General features: G+C 65.1%; 6 protein-coding genes across 6 annotated transcripts; 5 read left to right on the top strand and 1 right to left on the bottom strand.

The window, feature by feature from the left end:
- Positions 1-47: 47 nt before the first annotated feature.
- Positions 48-2,036, top strand: FUM15_6 (Cytochrome P450 monooxygenase FUM15). Its single transcript, XM_062776325.1, has 4 exons — positions 48-940; positions 1,013-1,374; positions 1,429-1,619; positions 1,673-2,036. The coding sequence occupies exons 1-4, from the start codon at positions 65-67 to the stop codon at positions 2,008-2,010; spliced, it is 1,767 nt and encodes a 588-aa protein (XP_062632309.1). The 5' UTR covers positions 48-64; the 3' UTR covers positions 2,011-2,036.
- On the bottom strand, positions 1,878-3,705 carry LOC62_07G009763 (uncharacterized protein; the record flags this gene model as incomplete). Its single annotated transcript, XM_062776324.1, has 3 exons — positions 2,625-3,705; positions 2,448-2,576; positions 1,878-2,395 (listed from the first exon to the last, which is right to left on the bottom strand). The coding sequence occupies exons 1-3, from the start codon at positions 3,220-3,222 to the stop codon at positions 1,878-1,880; spliced, it is 1,245 nt and encodes a 414-aa protein (XP_062632308.1). The 5' UTR covers positions 3,223-3,705.
- Positions 3,706-4,116: 411 nt separating this feature from the next.
- Positions 4,117-5,355, top strand: SPBC1198.03c (putative protein; the record flags this gene model as incomplete). Its single annotated transcript, XM_062776323.1, has 1 exon — positions 4,117-5,355. The coding sequence occupies one exon, from the start codon at positions 4,117-4,119 to the stop codon at positions 5,353-5,355; it is 1,239 nt and encodes a 412-aa protein (XP_062632307.1).
- A 444-nt stretch (positions 5,356-5,799) lies between these two features.
- LOC62_07G009761 (uncharacterized protein) lies at positions 5,800-8,856 on the top strand (the record flags this gene model as incomplete). The annotated part of the gene is made up of 1 exon (XM_062776322.1): positions 5,800-8,856. One exon carries the CDS (start codon positions 5,800-5,802, stop codon positions 8,854-8,856), a length of 3,057 nt encoding a protein of 1,018 aa, XP_062632306.1.
- Positions 8,857-9,649: 793 nt separating this feature from the next.
- srfbp1 (Serum response factor-binding protein 1) lies at positions 9,650-18,318 on the top strand (the record flags this gene model as incomplete). Its single annotated transcript, XM_062776321.1, has 5 exons — positions 9,650-9,751; positions 9,797-9,946; positions 9,987-10,124; positions 10,177-13,727; positions 13,902-18,318. 5 exons carry the CDS (start codon positions 9,650-9,652, stop codon positions 18,316-18,318), a joined length of 8,358 nt encoding a protein of 2,785 aa, XP_062632305.1.
- Positions 18,319-19,248: 930 nt separating this feature from the next.
- On the top strand, positions 19,249-23,173 carry PCA1 (P-type cation-transporting ATPase). Its single transcript, XM_062776320.1, has 3 exons — positions 19,249-19,767; positions 19,810-20,448; positions 20,483-23,173. The coding sequence occupies exons 1-3, from the start codon at positions 19,284-19,286 to the stop codon at positions 23,134-23,136; spliced, it is 3,777 nt and encodes a 1,258-aa protein (XP_062632304.1). The 5' UTR covers positions 19,249-19,283; the 3' UTR covers positions 23,137-23,173.
- The last annotated feature ends 1,728 nt before the right edge of the window (positions 23,174-24,901 follow it).

Below are 24,901 nucleotides of genomic sequence, written 5' to 3'. Positions count from 1 at the left end.
CTACTTAAGCAGTCCAAGGCCGCCCCCCGCGCAATGCAGGCCCTGCTCCTCGTCGCCACTGACCATGTCCATCCTCCAAGCACAGTTCACGCTCCCTGCCAACGTGAGCGAGTTTGCAGCGCGCGAGCTGCGCACCGCGTCGGCGGCGCTCAACAGCCCGGCCGGCATGGTCGGGGTCGCTGTGCTGCTCGTCGCGCTCTCGGCGTTCCTCTTCCTCCGGAGGCCGCCGCACTACCCGTCGTTTGTCAACCTGCCCGGGCCGGCACCTTCGCATTGGCTCTGGGGGAGCAGCCTCGAGATCATCAAGGGCTTCGTGGGCCAGAGACACACCGAGTGGTTTACGAAGTATGGCAAGAACGTGCGGTACACGGCGTTCGGCACGACGCAGGCCATGATCACGAGCGACCTGACGACCATCAACTATGTGCTCAAGAACGGCTACGACTTTGTCAAGGTGCCCGCGTCGGCGCGCGTGCTCAACAACCTCCTCGGTGCGGGCCTCATCACGGCCGAGGGCGCGACGCACCGCCGCCAGCGGCGCGTGCTCAACCCCGCCTTTGGGCCAGTGCAGATCAAGAACCTCATGCCCGAGTTCTGGAACAAGGCGTACGAGCTCGACAAGATATGGGCCCAGCTCATCGCGTCCGGCGGCGACCCGGCCGCGGCGGGCCTCGCGCCCAACGACGGCCCGACCGTCACCCCGCCCAACGACGTCGACAAGGCCGCCCAGGGGACTGACGGGCTCAAGTTTGAGACGCTCCGCTGGTTCAACCGCTTCGCGCTCGACGTGCTCGGCATTGCTGGCATGAATGTCGAGCTCGGTTCCCTGCACAACGTGGATAACGAGCTCGCAAGGGCGTACAAGGCCATGGCGACGCAGCAGCCCCAGATCACGCCGTGGATCATGATCGAGATGCTGTTCCCCATCTTGAGATACATTGTGAGTGGCTGCGTGGCCTGCGGAGAGAGCAGAGCCCGAGGTAGGACGTCGGCTGACCTCCCCCGCCTCTAGCCGACCAAGCGCCAGACCGTCATGCGCACCAACGTAGCCATCGCGAGGAAGAACAGCGTCAAGCTGCTGCGCGAGAAGAAGGCCGCGGTGGCGAAAGAGGCCGCGGGGACGAGCGACCCCTCGACGCGCGAGCGCGACCTCCTCTCGCTTCTCGTGCGGGCCAACACGTCCCCCGACGTCCCCGCAGACCAGAGGTTAAGCGACGACGAGGTCGTCGCGCAGGTGGCCACGTTCCTCGTGGCGGGGCACGAGACGACGTCGACGACGCTTGCGTTCCTCCTCGAGCGGCTCGCGCAGAACCCCGAGGCGCAGGAGAAGCTGTATGCCGAGGTGGCTGCCGTGCCCGACGACCGGCCGACATAGTACGTTGTCCTAGTCGTCCCACGTCGCATGTCCTCCTACTGACACACACCCAGCGACCAGCTCTCCGCCCTGCCATACCTTGAAAACTGCGTGCGCGAGGTGCTCCGCCTCGACTCGCCCGTCATCGCCAACTCGCGCGTGCCCATCGAGGACGTGACGCTGCCGGTGGGCAACCCTGTCCCAGGGCGCGACGGCAAGCTGGTCGAGAGTGTCCAGCTGCGCAAGGGCACGCAGATCCTCTTCGGTAAGTACAACCGTGGTGGTGATAGCCACAACACACGCTCACTCGCGCCGCAGCCCTGTCCCACGTCAACGCGTCAACCGAGCTCTGGGGGCCCGACGCGAGGGAGTTCAACCCCGACCGCCATATTGCCGGCCCGACGGAGAAGGTGCCGGGCGTGTATGGCAACATTCTTTCGTTCTACGGCGGCGTGCGTAACTGCATCGGGTACCGCTTCGCCGTGACCGAGATGAAGGCGGCCATCTTTGTCCTCGTGCGGCACTACCGCTTCGAGATGCTGCCGTCCAAGCCGAAAATCCGCCGCAAGTGGCTGTTCGTGCAACGGCCCGCCGTCGAAGGCGAGGAGGAGGTCGGGCCGCAGATGCCGCTGATGGTGCGTCTGCGCCACGAGTAGTAGTTGTGTACTAGTACAATGTAGCATGAGAAGTCAAGTCGCCTATAACAGCCCCAAGCCCTCGCCCACGAGCCCCATGCCCGCCTCTCTTTGCGAATCTGGTTGAGCGCGATGCTCACCGCGGCCATGAAGGCCAGGTCGACACCCGGCGCGACGGTCACGCTGTACGTCGCGTCGTGGTTGGTCGTCCAGTCGCCGACCTCCTCCACGAGCCGCTTCGCGCCGCTGCCCTTGCGGAGGAGCGTCGCGATGACCGTCTTGTCTGGCAGGAGGAAGTCGCACCGCTGGTCCTTCCACGTGTCCCCGATCTTGCCGTCGACGGTGATGCTCGACTTTTGGCCGGTAAACTTGTTGGTGAAGGTGACCTTGTACCTCGGGCCCTTGACTGGGTCGTGTCAACGCTGTCGCCGTCGTCGTCGTCGCTGTGCTGCACTTACTGGCCACTGGCACCGTCGCGGCGCGGAACACCTCCACGCCGTTCGGATCACTGCCGACATACTGCTTCTTGTGCAGCTGTTCCTTGTTGTCGATGCGGAAGATGATGGCGCCATGGGCGTCGGTCAGGCCTGGGCACGTCAGCTCGCACTTATACCCTCCCACTACATCTCACTCACGATCATTCGGCTTGCCGTTGATGAACCCGGTATTCCCACGCGAAGGGAGCTGGAAGAACACATCCCCGTACGCGTCGCGCACGGTCAGATCGTTAATATGCTTGGTCACCATGTCGTCCTTGAAGCACAGTGTCGTGCTCGTCTTGGCGATGAAGCGCTCGTAATGCCCCACTGGGGGGTGCACGTGCGCGAGCGTGGGCAGTGTGAAGGCGTGCGGGAGGCGGAGCTGTTGTGGGGGTGCAGAGAACTGGGCTGGGGGCGCGGTGAAGTGTTGCTGAGGATGCGTCGGCGCGTGATGTTGTGGAGGAGGCGCGTACCCCTGAGCAGGTGGGGGCTGCTGGTATCCCCCATGCTGGTACGGTTGCTGGTACGGCTGGTGGCCTCCTTGCTGAGGATATGGCTGCTGATATGGCTGCTGATGGTGCTGGGGGTACTGCTGATGGTATTGTTGTTGTTGTTGTTGTGGTGGGTACTGCTGTTGCGGCGCCGCGTATCCTTGCTGCTGATGGAACGCGTCCGGCCGTCCAGGCGGCACAGGCGGCGCCTGTCCCCAACCTTGTGGTTGCTGAGGTTGTCCGTATCCAGGTCCGCCGTACATGATGTTGTCGAGCACATCAACAACAAGATCCTCACCCGAGCACACGACTTAATTAAACAAAGTCCAGCGTCGGGTGACCGACTCGATGCCAAGCCTTTCGGCGCGGGCACCCCTGCCCATTGTTCCTTATCCGCAGTGCTCTGCGGGGCTGTGAGCGCCACAGCCCCGCCGTGGCGAGCCCTGGGCAGGTTCCAGGAATCAGCGGCGCTGCTTCCACCTGACCGAAGGGTGAGAGCATCGCATTCGCGTGTCGGACTTGGTTTGAGGCTGGGCGAGCACCGCCGCGACGTTGCGGCCGGGGGCCGACTTGCGGCTGGCGGGCCGACCGGAGGCGGGTCGTTCGTTGACGAGCCGCAAGGTGGGCAACACAACACCATCCTGGGTGCGTTTTGACCACCATGAGTTCAGTTCACTCCACGGCTGTTCGAACGACCGCCTCGTGCATCAACTACTCACAGCCTTGGAGGACATCTTGCACGCCGTCTCCACGATCTCACCAGTGCCTCGCGTCGTGCCTCCTCTTTTTATAGCCCACGACGGCGCCGAGAATGGCCATTCGCCGATTCTCGGCGATTCAACCTCTCGGCGAAGGATTCTCGGCGCTTGAGACGGAGGTGATTAGGACGAGGTGGCAGGAACGTAATGAGACGACATCGCCGAACTCGAGCATTAAACAACCTTCCTAATCCATTACTTGCAGCCTGACGATTCTCGGCGTTCGCTTGCACCGGCTGATACTGTGGGGCTTTCAGTCTTTCGGCCTCAACCCGACATTGTGAGCGCCGTCCTCATGACGCATGACGATAGCAAACACGACGGCGATCGCGTATATAACAGCACGGACGGGGGGAGGCAGATCGCCCAACGCCCCCACCGCCACTCCACACATATACGATGATGACCATGTCCTACCCCGACGACAAGAACGACAACCGCAACTACTACCAGGGCTCGTCGGCGTACTACGCCGGGCCGAGCAGCTCGAACGCAGCGCCGCGCGACGCCCCGCCGGCATACTCCGCGCCGCAGCCCTCGTACGCAGCACCCCAGCCCTCGTACGCCCCGCCCCAGCCCTCGTACGCTCCTCCCCGGTCCTACCCGCCCCAACCCACCCGTGACTCCCCGCCCTCAACCTCGCGCATCTCCCCCACCGGCGTGGACGAGGACGGCTCGCCCCAAGGCTCGGTCTACGCGCAAGCCAAGGCCGCGTACGACAACCCACTTGCGCACAACGACTCGTGGGCGCCCAATGCCACCGACTATGCGCTGCGCGCCCTGCCCAAGATCGACTTCATGCTGCGCGTCAAGTCGCGCCTCTCGCGCACGGCCGGCCAGCCGTTCGCGACTGAGCCGCGCTCCTTCCGCCGCCAGGCCCCGCCCACGCCCACCGCGTCCTTCCCGCCGCTAATCCTCCAGCCGGACGGCAAGGACGGCCTCATCGGCGCGGGCTTCAAGCCCAACTACTTTGGCCCGGTGCTGGCCGCGCACGACGTCTCAGCCGCCGACTACGCCCGCTTCCTCGAAGATATCTTCACGGCCGGCAAGGTCTCGGGCGGCGGCCAGCTCGTGGCCAACATCGCGCCTGTCACCATGCACATGGGCGTGACGGGGTACTTTGTCACCAAGGCCATCGTGCGGGGCATGGCGCGGCGCAACGAGCCGGTCGTGGTCGACACCATCGAGACGTGGCAGGAGCGCTTCTTCGGCCCGCGCGGGCTGGACGTGTACGTCGTCGCCAAGGGCGAGCGTGCGACCGCCAGGCATATGGGCGTGACCCCCGAGCCGCTCTCGCCAGAGGTCGCGAGGTTGACCGGCTCGACCCCGGGAGTGGACGCCAGAAACAGCCGGCGCTCGTCTTCGTCGTCGTCCTCCTCCGACTCGGAGCCCGAGCCCTCCTACTCCCACCTCCCCAAGAAGGAGGCCAAGCTCCAGAAGGAGCTCGACAAGGAGCGCCGCAAGCGCGAGAAGAAGGCGCACGAGCGGGATCGCAAGGAGGCGCGCAAGGAGAAGCGCAAGGAGAAGAAGGACAAGAAGGACAAGGATAAGAAGGTCAAGGGCCCGTGGCTCGTTATTGCTCCGTTGGGCCAGCCACCTGCCGGCGCCTACGCGTACGGAGGGTATGGCCGTGTTTAGATGACTTGTGTATCGTTGTAGCAATCGCTCACATCTTATTATGTATCGTGACTCGGACTACTGGCATGGCCGCGTCGCTGCGAGCAGACGCCGCATTCGTACCCGTCGCGCTCGATACCACTCAATTTCGGCAGGTGGCGGTCGAAAGACTCGTTGACATGGGTCCTGGTTCTTACAGCCGTAGGAGTACAAGTGAAGACATCGACGCAAGATGCCAGCGTCTCATCCATCAGTAGCGAGCTACACAGCTGCCATCCCGCGACACTGCCACTTACCACCTGCTGCCCACCGTGCCGTGATCAAAGCCGCGGCACGCACCGCACCGCGGCGTGTTTCATCATGCCCGCCATGCCAAGACTTTACTATCGCCCACTCCCAGATGTGCTGATATCTCGACCGCGGCCGCGTCGTTGATGCATTCATTCCTCTCTTCGCGTCGACGCGATGAGCTACCAGTATCACTACCACGCGCAGCAGCCAGGCGGCCCGCCGCCGCCACCAGGCCAGCAGCCGTACCCCCAGCCGACGTACTACACGCCAGCATACCACCCGACCGGGCCGCCGCCCCCGCCGCGTCCCGACAACGCGGCCGATGGCCTCTCGAACGCGTTCGGCAGCCTGACCATTGCGCCAGCTGCTGCACCACTCCCCCCGCCTCCAAGACACCACGCAGCGCAGAACTATGTCCCCCCGCCCCCGGACCAGCAGCAGCTGCCGTACCAGGCCAGAATAAGGCCTCACCGCGTCCCTCCCGCTCCCCAGCAGCCCCAGCAATGGCAGAGCCAGGCGCATGCGACGTACGCGGCCCCCGCGTCCCAGTTCACCGCGACCCCGCCAGGACAGGCAGTGGCAGCGGCGTGCCCTCAGAACGTAGCGAGCCCGCCCCCGCAGGCGTACGCTTCGCCGCCGGCGCACGCGGTCCACCCCGCACCGTACGCGCCGCCCACGGCAGGTGCGGTCGCTGGACAGACGGCACCTGCTCCCTACCCGACTCCGGGGCAGCAGTTCACGGCAGCCCCACCAGCACAACAGTACGCAGCTGCTGCTCCGCCGGCCCCAGCACAAGTGTACCAGCAGCCCGCGGCCTATGCCCCACCAGCCCATCAGTTCGCTGCGGCCCCACCACAACACCTCCCGGCCGCTTCGCCTGCTCAGCATGTCCCGGGACAAGTGTACCAGCCTGCAGCCTATCTGCCGCCGGCACATCAGTTGGCGGCGAGCCCACCGCCGCCGCAGCACACTGCTGCCCCAACGACCCAGCAGTACACAGCGACGCCGGCTGCGACTCCGGCTCCATCGCAGTACACTGCGAGCCCGCCACCGCACCAGTACCCAGCCGCTCCGCCTGCGCAACAGTTAGCGGGGGCGCCCACGCCGACGCAGTACCCTGCAGGCCCGCCACCCCATCAGTACACCGCCAGCTCACCTCCCCAATCGTTCACGACCGCCTCGCCGGTCCAGTCCTTCGCCGCCCCATCGCAGCAGCCGCTCTCTCCACCTCCCGCCGTCTCCCCAGCACACCAGTACACTGCGGCCCCGCCCGTCGCGGCCCGCGCGACGACTTCGGCGCAGGCGACAGCTCCACCAGCGCCGTGGCAGGCCAATGCGGCCGCACCGGCGGCGTACGGCATGGCCGTCGTGGGACAGATATGGGGTGGTCCGCCGGCGCCGGGCTCGTCGGTCGCGCCAGTGCCCGCGACACCGGCTCCGCACCTTGCCGCACCAACTCCGGCCGTCGCTGCGCCGGCCCTCCCAGTCCTGCCGCACACCCCGTCCCCACGGCATCGCCTGTTCGGCCGCAGCGGTGCCCCGTCGCTGGTGACCGAGCCGAGGGGCTACGTCCCGCACATGCGCGACTCTGGCACGCCCGACCCGCTGCTGGGCTACTGCCCGAACCCGCGTAAGGTCGACTTCGAGACGACTTGGTACCACCTCCCGTCTGCGCCCAACTTTTTGATGTGTACCCGGTGCCATGCCGACTTTGTGGCTGGCAAGCCGCTGTCGTCCGCGTTCGTCGCCGTGTCCAAGGTCGACGTGACGTGCGACTTCAACACGGTGCGGCTGCAGACGATCCTCCTGCCTGCTGGCGGCTTGGCCGCGATCGAGGCGTATGTCGCGCGCCGGAGCACACTCACGGACTGCGCGTCAACTGAAACACACTCCGGCGGCAAGGCGTGGACGAATCCCGAGCTCGGTAACTGGTCCGCGTGCGAAGCGTGCTACGAGGACGTGATACTTGCTACGCCATGGGCGAGCCGCTTCACATGTGATACAGTCCAGGGCAACTGGACGTGCGACCTCAACATCTTTGCCATGACGCGCGCGATGTGCAAGCTCGCCACCGACGACGACTGGCCAGCGTTCGTGTCTGCCTCCAAGACCATCGCGGCGAGCATGGCAGCCGACGAGTGCAAGGGCAAGGCTGTGCCCGCCGGCTCCACAAAGTGGTTCACCACGCGGAGGCCAATCGACGGGCTCGTCATCTGCGAGTGGTGCTACCTCGCCAACATCTGGCACTCGCGCTTCGAGGGCGAGTTTGCAGAGTACCACGTACCGCCTGCAGTCGGGAGTACGACCCAGTTCCAGTGCGACTGGCACAATACCCCTCTTCACCCCGCATACGGGCTTGCACAGCTCATCAAGGGCGACTTTGGCCTGTTCTGGAACACGGCGAGCACGTACGCCGCCGACTGCGAGAAGAAGGCCCGACAGGAGCAAGTCACGCACTATACGCTTCCAGGCGCGCCGTCAAACTTTGACATCTGCGGCGCGTGCCACATTGGCTTCTTTGGCGCGCTAGGCCTGGGTGACAGGTTCGTCCTGCAGCCCCAACCCGCCTCGTGCGACATATGCCCAGGCCAGCCCCGCTCGGTGTGGTTCCGCCTCCAAACCTTTGAGGCGCTCGACCGCGGCGTGTGGAGCCACTTTGAAAAGCTTGTCCGTGAGGTGTGCCAACACGAGCTGTGTCCCGGGCGGACGATGCGCAAGGGCAAGTGGTACTCTGCTGGCCCTATGGCCAACGTGTGCGGCCAGTGCTGGGTGTCTGTTGGGCGCGATACGCCGATGGGGCAGAGTGGCGCGTTCCAGCTCGTCGACTTTGGCGACAAGGAACGTTTCTGCTGTCTTACGTCCACGCGCATGCGTGCGCTCTGGAAGCAGAACGACCTCAAGGACTTTACCGACTTTGCAAAGTACCGCGAGGAGGTGTACGCGTGCACGATTCTGCGCATCGACACGGAGCGCGAGATCCAGGTGATCAACGCCATGGCTGCCATGTTGACACAGCTGTCGGGATCGATACTCAAGGCCGCTGGTGGCGACCCGTGGAGCTCGACCAAGCACGGCAACAGCAGTCTCGGCTGGTACGATAACGCGACGCAGGCGCATGGCGCGCAGATGGTCAACAACAGCACGACAATGTGGGCGAATGTCAGTGCAGACATTGCTCGTGGCGCAGCCACACACCCGCAGCTGTACGCCATGTGGGACTTGGTCGAGTAGGGTGTGGGGTGGTCAGGGCAGAGGAGTGTGGATTAGGAACGTGACGAGTGTGTACAGGAGCGCGCTCTGTGGGCGTGGGCGAGAAGCACGGCGTCTTGTGACAGGTTAGGGATGTGCCTGGCGTATGCATGGCCGATAGCAGTCGGCGTGCTTCAAGCCGCACGCCGCGGGGTGAGAAGGGCGTGTCGACCTGCAAGGAGCACCGCAAGGGTGCGCGAGGATGGTGCCAAGAGCGCACTCTGCGTGTGTGTGGCTGTCGCTTGTGTTTGTGGCGTTCTTGTCACTTCCGCACTGACGCGCACCGCCACAAACACAAAAACCTGCCACCAGTCCACATGCATCAGTGCATCACCCACCCGTCCACAACACTGGGGGCATGCATGAACTGCTCGTCATCACTGAGAGGGTGCAAACACTGTCGGCACGCACAACTGCACACCCGTACCGCCAACGGCGCAAGAGAACAATAGCGGCAGGCAGTGCGACACACACCCCTCTCGCACCGGCGTCGACGGCGAGGCACTCGCACTCGGCACACACATCCATCCATCCCCATCAGGCGTGTGTGTTTGTGTGTGTGTGCGGCGTGTTTTTGTGTGCGCTTCTTGAGTCATCCCCATTGTCCCTGGCTGCACCCCAACGGCCAGTCAGCACCCGTCACCCAACACCCCCCCACCACCAGCAGTCTGCACCCGCCGCCCACCACCACCACCACCACACACCCCGCCGCCGCCGCCGCCGACATTCATCACTCCTGTGTTGCAACTCTCTTCTCACCAACACACTTCCCACCATGGAGGTGAATATACTCGTACCCGACCCAGGTCCACTCGACCTCATATACAAGTACACCATCTGCGCTTTCTTCGCTCTTATGAGCAACATCTTCCACATGGTAAGCTGCTGTTTCTGGTGTTGGAGTCACGCTGACACGCACCAGCTTGGCCTCGGCCGCATGTTTGGCTATATCTACGCCACCCTCATGGCGTACACCAAGGTTTCTGGCGACGTTGTCGACGCCCCACCCGTCTTCTGGCTCTTTCTGTGCGAGCACGGACTTGATGTTCTGTGGCTCGCCATTGCTACCGTCGTAAGTGCCAATGTCATTGCTGGCCACTCACGCTCGACAGTGGACTGGATTCTTCTTCCTCTATCTGCCCTACAAGAATGGCGGGTTCTCCTCTCTCTTCGCTTGGTTTGGCAAGGGGATCAAGCACCTCTTCAAGGGGGGCTCAGTCCCGTCGGACACAGCTGGCACTGTGACTGAGGTGAGCACGACTTGTGCAGCAGTGTATATGCGGATTTCTAACACACACCAAGTTCAAGCCCTCGAAAGAGTTGGTCAGGTACTGCATTGGCTTCGTCGGTGGCAAGCCCTTCTTCTGCGACTCGTGGTGGGACGTCTCTCGCCCAGTCGTCCCAGCGCCCGACTATCTGAGCGGCATCTTCACCGAGGAGGAGCTCGAGGCCCAGTTCGACGTCCTCGTCCACAACCTGTTCCACGTGCACCGCGTCCGCGATTCCGGCTACTACGGCTACCTGTCCTACGTTCGCAACATTGTCGGTCTCCCTCCTCGTCTGCCCTACATCGACGCCGAGAACAAGTTTATCGCCCGCGACACCGAGCCCATCGTCGACGAGGCTGCCGAGTCCGACCCGGCCGTTCCGCAGGTTGTTGACACCGTCGTCGCTGAGGCCGCCGAGACTGTCGTCGCCGAGACCACCGAGATCGCCGCCAACGTTACTACGACCGCTACCTCCGAGGCTACCAACACGGCCCGTTCTCAGGCTACCCAGACCGACCTCTCCATGGCCACGCAGACCGTTGTCTCCCAGGCGACCGAGACCGACCTCACCATGGTCACCGACACCATGATGGACGTCGCAGTCAACGTCATTAAGCCCGCTATTACCCAGGCCGCCTCGACGAGCATCAACCTGGCTCTGACTACTTGCGCTGCGAACCACTTCGCGGCAGGTAAAGCGCTCGTCGACAGTGGTATCAAGTCGATCCTCCGTGCCCTGGATACGATGACGGCAGACATCATCGACGCCATTGTTCCCCTTGTTTCCAAGGCAGTCGACCCGATCGTTCCCCTTGTTTCCAAGACTGTTGGCACGATCGAGCCGGCTATGGACAAGGTTACCAAGTCGGTTGAGGAGGCCACCGCAGCTGCGGTGGCGATGGAGCCCAAGGTTATTACGGCTATCGACACGTCTATGAAGACCGGCCAGACCTCCATGATCGCCGCGGTCACCGGTGCCATGAAGACCGCCACTTCGTCAATGGTCTCCGCTGTCCACAATGGCCTCCAGTCGTCCGTGTCGTCGCTCGCCAGTGCTGTGAACAAGATCGAGCAGGCTGTGGCTGCGGTCACCAAGGTTGCCGACGCTATCTCCAAGGCTTCCGACGCTGTCACCGCCGCGGCTGCTAAGAGCACCGAGGCCGCTGCCACCGTCGCCGAGTCGGCCAAGTCTATCGGGTCCAAGGTTGTCAATGCCGTCAGCTCGTCCATCGAGCCTGCTGTCGCCAGTATGCTCGAGGCAGTCAGCGACATTAAGCCGACCATCGTCTCTACTGTCGAGAAGACCCTCGGGCCTAGTATCGGTTTACTCACTGCCGCCGTTGAGTCCTTCAATCCCACGGTCACCCACGCCGTGAACGAGGGACTCAAGCCTTTCAACACGTCGCTTGAGGCATCGGAGGCCCGCATCCTCGCGGCCATTGTGGCCCTGGGAGCCAAGATCGAGGCCCAGGAGGCCAAGATCGAGGCCCAGGAAGCGGAGATCAAGGCCCGGGACGAGAAGCTCGAGGCATTCCAAAACCACATGTGCGTGCGCGACGGCTGGATCCTGGACTGGTTCCATAAGGTGACTTCCCACCGAAACTACATGATGATTAAGCTCGACTCTGTCATCGACTATCTCAAGAGGACTGCCTCGCCCGACCAGTGGCCCGCCGACACTAGCGTCGAGCCGACCACTGGTGAGGTCGAGAACTCGGTGCCACTTGTTCCCGCCGACGCCACTGTCGACGGCGAGCAGCCTTCGGCCGGTGAGGACGACGCCAACGTTACGCCTTCGGTCACGTCGCCTCCTGTCGACACTGTCGAGGTCCAGCAGGCTTCGACCGGTGACGACAACGCCGACGCTACGCCTCCTTCCGCTGTCAACGTGCTCTTCTTTGGCCAGATCGCCGCCGACGACAACGCCGAGACCGACGTCCAGACCCTCGAGCGTGTCCCTCGCGCCGCTGACTGGGACGAGGCGAGCGTCATTGTTCGCCTGCCTCCTAGCCCACCCACGACGCCGGTCCAGACGCCACTCGTTGAGACTCCTGCCGCCAAGATTACGCCCGTCGAGACGCCTGCCATTGAGACGCCTGCTATCGAGACTCCAGCTGTGGAGGCTCCCGTCATCAAGGCTCCTGTCGTCGAGGCTCCTGTCATCGAGACGCTCTTCGTTGAGACGGCTGTGGTTGTCAAGATGCCTGTTGTCGTCGAGACGCCTGTCATCGAGGTGGCACCCGTCGAGACGGTCAAGGCTCCTGCCGCTGAGAAGGTCGAGTCTCCTGCCATGGAGACTCCTGCTGTCGCTCCTGTTGTCGAGACGCCAGCCGTCGAGGAGGCGGCCGTTGAGGCGCCCTTCGCCGAGACGCCTGCTGTTGAGACGCCAGCCGTCGAGACTCCACCCGCGGAGGAGGCTTCACCAGCCCTCGCCACGGAGGAGGCTCCTGCCAACCCGCCCTCGACTCCCTCCACTTCGGAGGAGAAGGCGGAGAAGCAGGCCCCGCGTCCTGCTGCTCTCGACCTTGATGATGACGACAGCGACTCGGAGAGCTCCGATGACGACAGCGGCCCGGAGGACGACACCGAGTGGGTCCGCAGCTACGCTGAGTTTGTGAGCAGCCCCACCGACTCGCCAATCACCGCCACCGAGTCGGCAGACAGCGGCGCCGAGTCGTCGGCCAAGGAGAACACCGAGTCGGCTACCAACCTCACCGAGTCGGTCAACAACACCACTGAGTCGTCGGACAAGGACGGTAGCGAGTGGGCCAGCGACGACGAGGACGACGCTGAGGAGTCGACCAAGAACACCGCCACTGTGGCTGCCAACGCCGAGGCCAACAACGCTGGCGGCACTGTCGGCCACAAGCGCGGCGGCCAGTACCCCAACCGCAAGGCGACGAGCAACGGCCTCCAGCCTTCGAACCTGAACACCAGCCCCGCGGAACACAAGGACGACAAGGGTTGGAAGGAGGTCAAGAGCCGGCGCGGAAACAGGAGCGGCGAGAAGGAGGTGAAGCGCGAAACCCCCCGCAAGAACCAGAAGGCCTCTGGTCGCGGCTCCAGCCGCGTTCGCGCTCCCCCCATGGACAGCGAGGGCCCAGGCGACGACAGCGACACGTCGCCGCCTGACCAGCCCAGCGGCACCGTCCAGCCGGGCTCGCTCCTCTCGCGCATGGGACCCCCCGTTGACCCCAACGCCGACGCCCAGCCGTCTCTTCAGTCGCGTGTCGAGGAGCCAAGCAGCGGCGTCAAGCCATCTCTTCTGTCGCGCATGACCCCGGCTGTTGAGACCATCGGCGAGCTCAAGCCGTTCCTTCTTTCGGACCTGTCGCAGCCGTCGCAGGCTGCCGAGTCGAGCACTCCCCCGGCTCCTCTTGCTCCGCCCGTTTCGCCGCCGTCGGCCAGCAACAACTCCGACACCGCGGCTCCCGTCCGCCCGGGCCTCCTGCCATTCCCAGTCTTTGCGCCTGGGGCCGACACTAGCAACACGGCGACGGGCTCGGCGGCGTCCGCTCGTGGCGGCGGTGGTGGCCGTAAGAAGGCCACTGGTGCCATGCGCACCGCTCACCGCCGGACCAAGAGGTCCGGAAACGTTTGACTCGTGGCAGGCGCGGGGGAGGAGAGTGTGGCAGTCGGAACAACTGCCACCGATGACACCCCTTCTCCTCCCCAACCCAACGCGCCTACCCCGAGCCCAGGCGACGAACCAGTCGCCCCCACACCACCACGACTCTTCGACCAGATCGCAGCTGCAAGCGCGGCGTCCGTCGAGTCCAACCTCTTCAAGCTTAAGCCCTTCACGGTAGCAGCTTCGGCACACCCAGACCCCGCTCCGCAAGCTTCGGAGCAGCAAGACCCCGTGCCTAAGCCGCCTGCCGCCACCGACGCGACGCCAGTCGTCGTCGTCGAACCCAAGATCGCCACTGCCGTCGTCGAGCCCGAGGTCATCACAGTCCAGGCTGATGATGAGTCTCGTCCCGAGATCGACGTGGTTCCAAGTATCCAGGCCGAGTCCGAGACTCACCGCCTCACCTCGCCAGCTGGCGAAGCCGCCCCGGTCGAGCTCAGCGAGTCCGCCATTGCTGTGCCATCCGCTTCGGCCCAACAAGACGTCGTCGCGGAATCGTCCGCCACGACAGAGGAGACGGCGCCACCTGACGTCGTCGACTCCAAGGATCCCGTCGACACCGAGCCCCCCATCGTTGTCGTCGAACCCGAGACCGCCTCACCTCAGCCTTCTGACGCGTCTCCCCCCGAGCTACCCTGGTCGGGAAGCCTCATGGATATGCTCCAGTCCTACGGCCTTGTTGACACCATGCTGCATCTTCAAAACGCCGGTGTCGAGGTTGTTCTGTCCACGGTCGCTCCACCGACCGCGCCCAACGCCGAGTCGCGCACTCTGCCCGGCTCGTGGTCGCCCGAGCTCACCTTGCCGACTGACGACATCGGCAGCGATGTCGCCATTCAGCATGTCGACTCGCCAGTGGTCTCTAGCACCGAGCTGGAGACTCTACCCGTCATCTCGTCGCCCCAACCTGAGTCAGTGGCGGGCCCGGTCGATGGCGACGCCGAGCACGCCGAGCAGCTGCTCGACTCGCCGGCAGAGCCTAGCTTCCAGCTGAACTACCCGCCCACCACGTCGCCACCCGAGGCGGAGGCTCCCACGGCTTCGGCCGTTGAGGACGTTCAGCAGGCCACTCAAGAGGTCGACTCGTCGACCATGCTCAACGCCGAGCTGCCCAACCACGAACTGCCGGCTCCAACCACCTCGTCGTGGCACGACGACCTTGCGGCACTGGTGCAGGAGCTTGAAGAAGCCCAGATTGCCCACCAGGCCGGGTTGTCGACATCACTCAACGCCGAGCAGCCAGCGCCATCTGCCACCGAGTTCCCCCCGCCTGAGGTAACGGCCACGCCGGCGGTCCAACCCCTCGACCCTTCGCCAGAGCCTACCGCCCAGCTTCCGACTCCAACCGCCTCACCGTGGTCCGAGTCTGTCGCGACGGCACCGGTTCTTGAAGACGGCGAGATTGACGACGGAGAGATCACCACTCAGCAACTCACCGCGCCGACAGCACTCGACGGCGAGGCGCCAGCTCCAACCACCGAGTGGTGGGAGGGGCTTTTGGCTGACGCGTTGGCTGAAGGGGGAGAGCTTCCCGCCGTGTCACTCGACCAGTCGACATTGCCCAGTGCCGACCTTGCTACCGCTGAGCAGCTCACTCCGGCGAGCGTGGTGTTGCCCGAGCCCCAGCCAGAGGCGACGGCTGCACCGGCTCTCGAAGACAGTGAGCTTGCTACGCAACTGGCCGACTTGTCGACACCGCTCGATGCCGAGTGGCGCATGGCACCCGCCGCGTTGTGGCGGGAGCCTGAGCCTGAGGCAGACGGCCTTCCACCAACCGCGCCGACTGACGACCTCGTCGACCAGTTCGCCAACCAACCGCCCGTGCCGCCGACCGTGCCCAGCCCCGAGCAGAGCACTCCTCCCGACATCGTGTTGTCCGCCCCCACGCCAGCTGTCGACGTCGCCGATGTCAGCATGCAGTCGATCGACTTGTCGGCGTCGTCAATCGAGCCCAGCGCCGAGCTTCCGCCTCCAACCGCTTCGTCGTGGTCCGAGCCTGCGGCGACCGCACCGACGCTGGAAGACGGTGAGATCGAGGAGGCCGAGATCAACAACCAGCAGCCCGTCTTGCCGACAGCGCCCACCGCCGAGCCGCCAGCTCCAACCGCCTCATCGTGGTCCGAGCCTGCGGCCGGCGTACCGGAGCTCGAAGAGGGCGAGATTGCCGACTACGAGCCCGGCGCTGCGTCTGCCGAGGCGAGCGCCGACCTTGATCTGGGCACAACGCAAGAACCCTGGGAAGTACCGGAGAACTGGGACATATTCAACGAGATGATGGGGGACATTAACCAAGCCGACATCGCCGCGGCGCAAGCTTCCGGCGCTCTCGGTCCAGTGGGACCCGCCCCCACCGCCGCCCCAGCCGCCGCCGCCACCACCGTCGCCGCCACTACCTTCGCTGCCACCACCGCCGCCGCCGCCGCCGCACCTGTCGACACCGAGATGGCCGACGACGCAGCACCCTCCGCCAGCCAGGCTGCCGCGCAGCAAGTGGACATTGACGAGCAGACGGCCGCTGCCATGTTGAAGGAGCTCGAACCACTCGAGGACCACGTGGACTACGACATGGAGGCTGAGGAGTTCGACCACGAGATGGAGGATGCCAGCGACTCGATCGAGCTCGACGACTCGGCCGTCACCGCCGGCGCCTTGATCTTCGGCATCGGTACGTCGACCGCGCCACTTCAGTCCACCACCCCGCCTCCAGTCGTTGCGTCCACCCTTGCCGAGGCTATCGACGACGGGATGGGCGACGCAGACGCCGAGGGCGAGGAGGAAATGGCCTGCAACGAGGGCCAGGGACAGCAAGGTATCTGGCCGCCGCCGCTCGCCGCTCAAGGCGACAACAACCCCTCGGTCACCGGCAGTAACGACACGACCGTCGCCTTTTTCACCGGTATCCAGTACCCCGTCGCTAGCAACACCGGCCCCGCGGCGACCTTCGCTCAAGCCGAGGCCAATTTCTCCTTCGCAGGCATCAGTGGCATGACATCAGCCGCCACACAGCCGACCCCCTCGTTCAACGCACCGATGGCCGCCGCCGACCCGAGCAGGAGTAGCGTCGTCGGCATGGCGCGCTTGAAGCGTGCCCAGCGCGGCCGCCAGCAGCCCGCCAAGCCGGCCGCTCCGCCTCCCAGTGCCGAGGAGCAGCTCATCTTCGCCGAGCTGGCAGCGTACAAGCCGCCCGTGTTCACGCGCGAGCCGACCCCGCCTCCGCCACCTCCGCCGCCGCCTGCGCCAGTCAACGGGCCGTACGTCGACAAGCCGGTCGCCCTGCCCAAGTTCAACAAGCTCGAGGGGCTCAAGCCGCGTAACCACCGTAAGCCGCCCGCGCCGACACCGCCGCCCGCTCCGACGTCGACGCCTACGCCCGCCGTCAAGCCCGCGCCGCCCAAGCCCGCTCCTTCCAAGCCCGATCCTCCCAAGCTCGCGCCTTCGCAGCCTGCCCCGCAGCCGGACCCAGTCAAGCCTACCCCGCGCGCATCCGAGCTGGACGTGTTCAACCCAGCCCCGCAGTCACAGCCATTCGTGCCCAAGGCCTCGCCGTGGCCCGCTCCACAGCCGAAGGTAGAGCCTGCGCCAGAGCCCGCGCCAGAGCCCGCGCCAGAGCCCGCCCCCAAGCCGGTCCCCAAGCCCGAGCCAGAGCCCACCAAGCCCGCGCCGACGCCGACCCCCGCGGTGGCACAGCCCGCTACCAAGCCCAAGCCGGAGCAGGTCGTGCCCCGTTGGGCGAAGAGCCATCTCCCCCCGGCACCACCACCTCGCATGGGCCTGTCTCCGTCCGACTGTGCACCTCCGGCACCACTGCCCCGGCTCTCAGCTATCCCCAACACTCTGTTCACTGGCAAGCCGATGGCCGCGACCAAGGACAAGGTTAAGCGCGAGTTCGAGGATGACAGCGAGAGCAGCGAAAGCGACGACGCCGTGCCCGAGCAACAGACGGCGCACAAGCCCAGGCGGACGACACTGAACAGGACGGCCGAGTCGCTCCGCGACCACCAGCTCGCGCCGCCCGGGGAGACGCCAGAGACGCAGATCCACCGCGCGATGCTGGCACTCAACAGGCAAAAGCGGAGCGATTTCGCAGCGGCGCGCGCTCGCGGCGAGAACGTTACGGCGACTGCTTGGCGGCTCCCTCCCGCGCTATCCCCCGCTCCCGCGCCCGCGCCAGCGCCAGCGCGCTCGCGCACACCCTCGCCGACGAGGACGCCACAGTCGCGCGCCTCGGAGCGTCACTTTGACCGGCACCTCCTCGAGATGGCGGACCCGAGCCGGCCTCAGGTTGGAACGCCTTCGCGTCAATCGTCTCCCGTCAAGTCAACCACGTTTGACTATAGCAGTGACGAGGAGGACGATGAGGAGGAAGAGGAGGAGGAGGAGGATGAGGAGGAGGAGGATGAGGAGGAGGAGGATGAGGAGGAGGAGGATGAGGAGGAGTATGATGAGGAGGAGGAGGAAGAGGAGTGGTTGGAGGATGAGGTGGAGGCGGAGTGGGAGTATGATGAGGATGAGGAGGAGGATGACGAGTACATTGACGACTACTAGTAGCGTCCAAGGTTGTGAATAGATTGTTTAGATCAAGGCCAGTTTGTACATACCATAGATGAATCAGTGATAGAGACGCAGGGAGGAGGCATGCTGGGCGCGCTTACTGACGACCGACTTCACCTAGTGACACTGCGTGCCAAGTCAGTTGCTGTCGAGTAGTGGTTGTGGGATGTCAAGTGGTATGAGGCGCAGCGGGTCACTTCGATGAGGGCCAGTTTGTGGGGTGCCAAAGCAGTGCATCAATCGGGGAAGGACGCCAGAGCTGGATATGACACGCCGCGAGGCCAAGGTCGGGCTCTCTCTCCTTGCCCTCCAGCCCCGCAATCCGACCGAGACCCGACCGGCGCCGAGGCGGGCAGGTCGAGCTGGGACTAGCCCGCTCGCACAAGCGAGCTCGACAGCGACGCCAAGAGGGGTAGCACGTTGGGTGTGGGAAGCGGTGAGGACGTGGGGTGAGCAACAACGCCGGTTCGGCCGACGAGCCAGGTTGCCTCGGAGCGAGCAGGGGGTGAATGCCGCCCAATGTAGCCCAAAGCACCCCAAGATGGCGCCTGAAGGACTCGCTCCGACGCGGGACGTCCTCAGGCGCTGCCATCCGTGCTTCCGCTCGTCCTTCCGGTGTCGCTCCGCTGGGTCTTGGAAGCAAAAAAAACCGGCGACTGGCTCCCCAACGCGGCGAGGCGGACATCACCCTATCTCCGAACGGCGGCCGAGGCGGCCGGGACTGGGACCCTGCGGTATTTTGGCTGGTGTCAGATGATGTGAATGGTCAGTGGGTTAGTGATGCGAAGTGTGCACAAGCGAAGGAGGAACGCGGGGAGAGGTAGAGGGCGAGGTAGATGGAGAAGAGGACGAAGGGACGAAGATTGTTGAGGGATACTTAAGTAGACTGGGTCGTGACCGTTCGGGTCCTCGCTCGAGTCGCGTGTCGCATTTGCCACCCACCCGCCCAGGACGCAACAATGACGCCGAGCGGAAATCAATCGCCGAAGCACGACGGAGGTGCTCATCGACACCGGCGCGGAGAGCGGACGGCGCAGGACGGAGAAGAAAAGAGCGGCGAGGGCCACGGCGGTCATCATCACCATCACCACAACCACAGCAACGACCCCCACGGTCACGCCCACATCCACCAACACCACAACCACGGCCACGATCACGCAGCTCACAGCCACCCCCACGACCACAGCGGCCACGATCACGGTCACGCGCACGACGACCACGGGCACGACCACGACCACGGCAGCCACCCCCACGCCCACCCCCACGCTCACGGCGACTCGCACGGCGCGCCAGACCACGCCCACGTCCTCCCTGGCGAGTCCCCGACCGACGCCCACTGCCAGGACCACACGTGCACCGCGTCCCCTGAGGAAATCGACAGCGACTGCGAGACAATGGTAGACGATTGCTGTGGACCAGAGCCCAAGGCTGGAGACTGCTGCGGTATGTGGACCATGTGTGCGGGGGAAGTGCTTATCAGATTAGCTTCGCCTGGTGATAAGTGCGGCGACGGCAAGCCGAGTGCTTGCGCTGCCCCGGCCAAGGACGACTGTGAAGACGACGACTGCTGCAAGAAGGACGAGGACGAGCCGGAGTCGGACGACTGCTGCGACGATGAGGGCAAGTGTACCAAGGAGGCCGTTGCCGTTGCGACCCTCGCCAAGGCCTGCGCCGACGACGGCTGCTGCGATGACAAGGAGGCCGAGTCGTCCGACGACGACGCCGACGACGAGTGCTGCGACGACAAGGGCGAGTGCACCAGCGCCAAGCCCGCCGTCAAGGCCATCATGGACGACTGCTGCGACGACAAGTCTGGCGCCTGTACCAAGCCAGCCCCGAGGAAGGCCTGCGCCTCGCGTCGCAAGGCCGCTTCTCCCGACTCGGAGTCCGACTACTCGTCGTGCGACTCGGACACGGACACACTCGACGACCCCCTCCGTGAGAAATGCAAGGCCGGCCCGTCGAAACCCTGCCGCCGACGCTCGCGCCGCGCCGACCCAATCAGGCAGCACAAGCACCAGCCGTGCCGCGAGGCGGACTGCACGACGCGCAAGAAGCGCCGGTCCGACCGCACAATGTGCGGGTGCTGCGTCAAGAGCATGATGGAGCAGCCTAGCGCAAAGAGTGAGTCGCGCGCGCTGAACCAAGCTGACGCCAGTGGCGCGTTCCCTGCTCGAAGCCGCCGCGCAGGTCCACTCGGCTGCTCGCCGCTGCTGTATCGCGTTCGCAAACTACTGCTGCCCGCGTATCGACGAGTGCGCCGAGGCCATGTGCTGCCCGCCCGACGAGGAAGTCGAGGCGCTGCTTGCCGCGGCCGTCCTCCCCGCCAAGGCCGAGATCAAGGCCGGCGCCGAGACCGAGACGTTCACCCTCGAAGTCGCGGGCATGGACTGCCCCGACTGCCTGTCGAAAGTGCGCCGCGTGTTCGACGCACTCCCCGGAACGAAGATCACGCGCATGGACTATGTCCGCGCGCTGGTCGAAGCCGAGCGCGAGACGAGCGCCGCCGAGCCCGAGATCATCGGGCGCTTCGTGACCCGCGCGACTGGGTTCCCCATCCGCGTGATCTACTCGTCGGCCAAGGGCGAAGGCGGGACGGTCGTGCCCATCACGTTTAGTCGCATGCCGCCCGCCGACGTGCTAGACTCGTACGAGACGGCCGACGTGCGCCCGCGCAAGGCCGGCGGCGAGGTCGACTTTGTCTTCTCGCGCGACGGCGCGTCGCCGCGCGACATCGTCACCCGGCTGGGGGAGTACGGCGCCGCCCTCGCCCCGCCGATGCTCTCGCGCCAAGAACAGCGCATCAACGCCGACGTGCGCGCGCTCGCCCTCCGCACGGGGCTGAGCATCCTCCTCACCATCCCGATCCTAGTGCTGGTGTGGGCGCCGATCCCGCACAAGGGCTCGCTCGGGCACCGCGCCGCCGAGTTCGCGCTCGCCACCGGCGTCCTGGCGGCCGCGTACCCCATCTACGTGGGCTCGCTCCGCACCCTGTGGTACCTCCGCCGCGCGGACCTTGGCGTGCTTACCAGCGTGAGCACGCTCACGACGTACATCTTCTCCGTCGTCGCGTTCGCGTTCCAGGCCGCCGGCCACCCCATCGCCGAGCCGTTCTTCGAGACCCTGGGCCTGCTCGTGTCCCTCATCTACCTCGGCCGCACGATCCAGGCCTCGACGCGCAAGGCCGCGCTCGGCGCGATCTCGTCCCTCGCCAAGCTACAACCCACGACCGCCGAGGTGGTCACGCCCAAGGGCGGCGTGGAGAGCGTCGACGTCCGCCTGCTCTTCTACAACGACGTGATCCGCGTCACTGCGCCCAGCGTCGTGCCAACAGACGGCACCATCTTCTCCGGCAGCGCCGACATTGACGAGTCGGCAATCACGGGCGAGTCGGTGCCCGTTCTCCGCGCTCAAGGACAGGCAGTGCACGCCGGCACGACGCTGATCGAGGGTAGCGTCGACGTCGCCGTCGCGCGGCTCGTCGGCGAGAACTCGCTCGCGAGCGTCATCCAGGCCGTTATGGACGCGCAGAGCTCGGCTAGTCGGTTCGGCGACTTTGCGGACCGTATGGCCGAGTGGCTGCTGCCCATTGCCAGCGCGGCGTGCTTCATCAGCTTCCTCGTGTGGCTGTTCGTGGGCCACTACGTCCGCGGGCATCCTTGGGGCCGCAGCGTGATCGACGCCGTGACCTACGCTATCGCTATCATGGCTGTGTCGTGCCCGTGTGCGCTGACCCTCGCCGTCCCCACCATCTCGGCGACGTGCATGGCCATGAGCGTCAAGGACGGCATCGTCTTCCGCTCGTCCGACGCCCTTCTCTCCCTCAGCAAGATCCGCCGCATCGCGTTCGACAAGACAGGCACCCTCTCCCTCGGCACCCTCTCCGTCGTGGAGGCATACACTGGCGACGCCCTCGGCGCCGAGCTCGTCTCGGCAATGACCTCGGCCAGTCGTCACCCCGTCAGCGTCGCAGTGAACCAGTACCTCGCCGCGAATACTGCCCCCGGCGCCGACTTCGTCGACCCCTCCGACCCGGGCCTCGCGATCGAGTACACCGTCGTCCCCGGCGGCGGTGTGAGAGGCGCGTTCTACGGCTACCCCGTGCTCGGCGGCAGCGCCGTGTTCACCGGCACGGCGTCCAACCCGACCGTCAAGGCGTACCTCGACAAGGGGCTCACGGTCTTCGTCGTCACGGTCGGCGGGCACCTCGTGGCGGCGTACGGCCTGGCGGACAAGGCGCGCGGCGGGGCCTCCGAGCTCGTCACCGACCTCACTGCTTCCGGCGTCGCCGTGTCCGTCCTCTCGGGCGACCACCAGGCCGCCGTCGCAGCCTTCGCGTCGCGTATCGGCCTCGACCCGTCCGCCGCGTTCGGCGGCCTCAGCCCCGAGGGCAAGGCCGAGGCCATTGCGACCCTGCAGGCCGACTCGCCCGTCGCGTTCGTAGGCGACGGCGTCAACGACTCGATCGCGCTGTCCCTCGCCGACGTGGGCATCGGCATGGGTAGCGGCACTGACGCCGCCGTACTCGCATCCGACGTGGTCCTCCTCGGCACGGACATCAAGCGCATGCTCTCGGCTGCCATCGGCATCGCGGGCATCGGGCGTGTGCTTGCCCTCGCTGCGATTGCGTGGTGTGGTGTGTACTTCACCGCCGCGATCATCCTGGCCTCTGGCGCCGCCGTCGACTTCCGCATCCCGCCGCAGTACGCCGGTCTCGGCGAGCTCGTGTCCGTGCTCCCGGTCCTCCTGCTCGCCGTAGTTGCGAAGCTGTGGGGCTGGGTGGCCGCGCGTCGTCGTGCTGTCAAGGCCTAAGTAGCTGAACTGAATGTCGTGCAAGTGTGCATCGAGAAACAGATGCATTCCGCGTCATTGAATCGACCAACCCTGGTTTTCTAATCAATCACGTGTGTGATTTTGATTTCTCCACCTTTCCATTTACACACCAACTCATAACTCTTACTCCCTTCTCCTTCCATTCGTCTTTCTCCGTCCACTCGTCCACTCATCCACATCCACTCACGAGGGGCACCCCCCGGCGCGCCCAGTACATCACACTTCAAACGATCACATCAGGTGGGTGTCACGTCTCAGCACCACGATACAATTTGCGCTCGGCCAGTCCAAGCGGGGAGCAGGCCCGCCAGCCCGAGGCAGCGACCTTCAAAGGATCCTGTGCTCACGGGAGGCGTTGAGCGTCTTGGGTCCACCGTGAACCCGTTAACGTTGCATTGGGCCCGGGCCTGCGCTGGTACCCACTTGGACGGTTGGTGCAGCGGCGGCAGTGACACGGTGTATCAGCCATCTGGAGCCAGAAGGGGGCCAAGGCCCGAGCTTTGGGATATGAGCGTGTGATCTTTACGGGAACCCCGCCCCCCTCTGGTGACGAAGGACGGTGGTGCCATGGCATGGAGGCTGTCGCTTGTCGACCCCCTCACCCCCTTTCCCATCCCATCTCCCCCCCCCTCCCCCTCCTCTAACCCCACCCCCGGCCGAACTCTCGAGGCGCCCCAGTCAGCGACCCGCGGTCAGCGCGGCTTCCCTGCTGGGGCTCGTCGGCATGGGGAGAATGAGCACAAATGGTGCACTGTGGACTTCTGCTGCTACACCGACGGTCTGTAATTGTATCGGAGACGCTGACCCCACGCCCCCACCTCGCAGACTGCCGCTGCCGCTTCCTACCGCGCTCGTCCGTATGATGTCGCTATGCATGTTTTCACCTCTCCCTTGCCTGCCCCATCACGATGTCGGGAGGACCGTTGGCAACGCTGTTGCAGACATACCCGTGCCCTTTCCCCACGGCGGCACGACGCGCTGCTCACACCTTGAGGAGGTCGAGATGGCAGCTGCTAACGAGTATGAGCTTGCTACATTCACCCCGGCCAAGCCCACGCCGCCAAGAACGTCCGCAGGTACGTACCTTCATTCCCTTGTGCCGTGTCGAGCCGGTACGAGCCGCTCGATGAAGGCAGCAAGGCAAGGGAGGCAAGGGGGCGATAGTGTTTTCGGTGTATTGGCGCCGCGACCTCCGAGCTGGCGGGTTGATTGTGCCCATGTGGGCCCACCCAAGCCACCTGTGACGTCTCCAGCCGCCCATGCACCCCTCGTGCACCTCTCGGCGTCGGGCCGCGACGGACCGAATGGCCCAGCGCAGCTGTGGTGCACGCACTGAGGCGTGCTTGGCAGGTGCGTGCGCCTGGCTCCTGGCGGTCGCGTGTTTGTGTCGCCTCACGGCCGCTCCCCTGAGTCCGCTCGAGTGCCCCGCAATCCGGGGTTTCGCCGAGACCTCCAATGTCTGTTAGATTACGAGCCCGGCCGGTGGCTCATTGCGGGTGCCTGAACTCCGGCAACTCACTGGACAAGGTTGCATTCTGTCTGCACACTGTGGCAGCAGTATACATGGGACGGAGGTGCTGGCGCGCTGGGCTAGACTCAACTGCGGGGCATGCTTGCACCACGGGGATGGGCGGGCTGCCCCACGGCGGAGCAGCCCCTGCGGAGGTGCTCGGGGTGACTTGTACCAATGGAGACGAGGAGATGAGTGAATGGGATCCTGAGACGGGTTGCATGAGTGGGGACG

This window comes from Vanrija pseudolonga, chromosome 7 (assembly GCF_020906515.1).
Source record: "Vanrija pseudolonga chromosome 7, complete sequence".
NCBI lineage: Eukaryota > Fungi > Basidiomycota > Tremellomycetes > Trichosporonales > Trichosporonaceae > Vanrija > Vanrija pseudolonga.
Note: the sequence above shows the minus strand (reverse complement) of the source record. Positions and strands in the feature narration are given on the sequence as shown.

Bases quoted from the DNA above. Each gene is read 5' to 3' on its own strand.
- FUM15_6 (XM_062776325.1), top strand. From the start codon at position 65: ATGTCCATCCTCCAAGCACAGTTCACGCTCCCTGCCAACGTGAGCGAG. The intron at 1,375-1,428 runs GTACGTTGTCCT...ACACACACCCAG, and splicing joins CCCGACGACCGGCCGACATA to CGACCAGCTCTCCGCCCTGC. The intron at 1,620-1,672 runs GTAAGTACAACC...CTCGCGCCGCAG, and splicing joins GGGCACGCAGATCCTCTTCG to CCCTGTCCCACGTCAACGCG.
- PCA1 (XM_062776320.1), top strand. From the start codon at position 19,284: ATGACGCCGAGCGGAAATCAATCGCCGAAGCACGACGGAGGTGCTCAT. The intron at 19,768-19,809 runs GTATGTGGACCA...TTATCAGATTAG, and splicing joins CAAGGCTGGAGACTGCTGCG to CTTCGCCTGGTGATAAGTGC. The intron at 20,449-20,482 runs GTGAGTCGCGCG...AGCTGACGCCAG, and splicing joins GGAGCAGCCTAGCGCAAAGA to TGGCGCGTTCCCTGCTCGAA.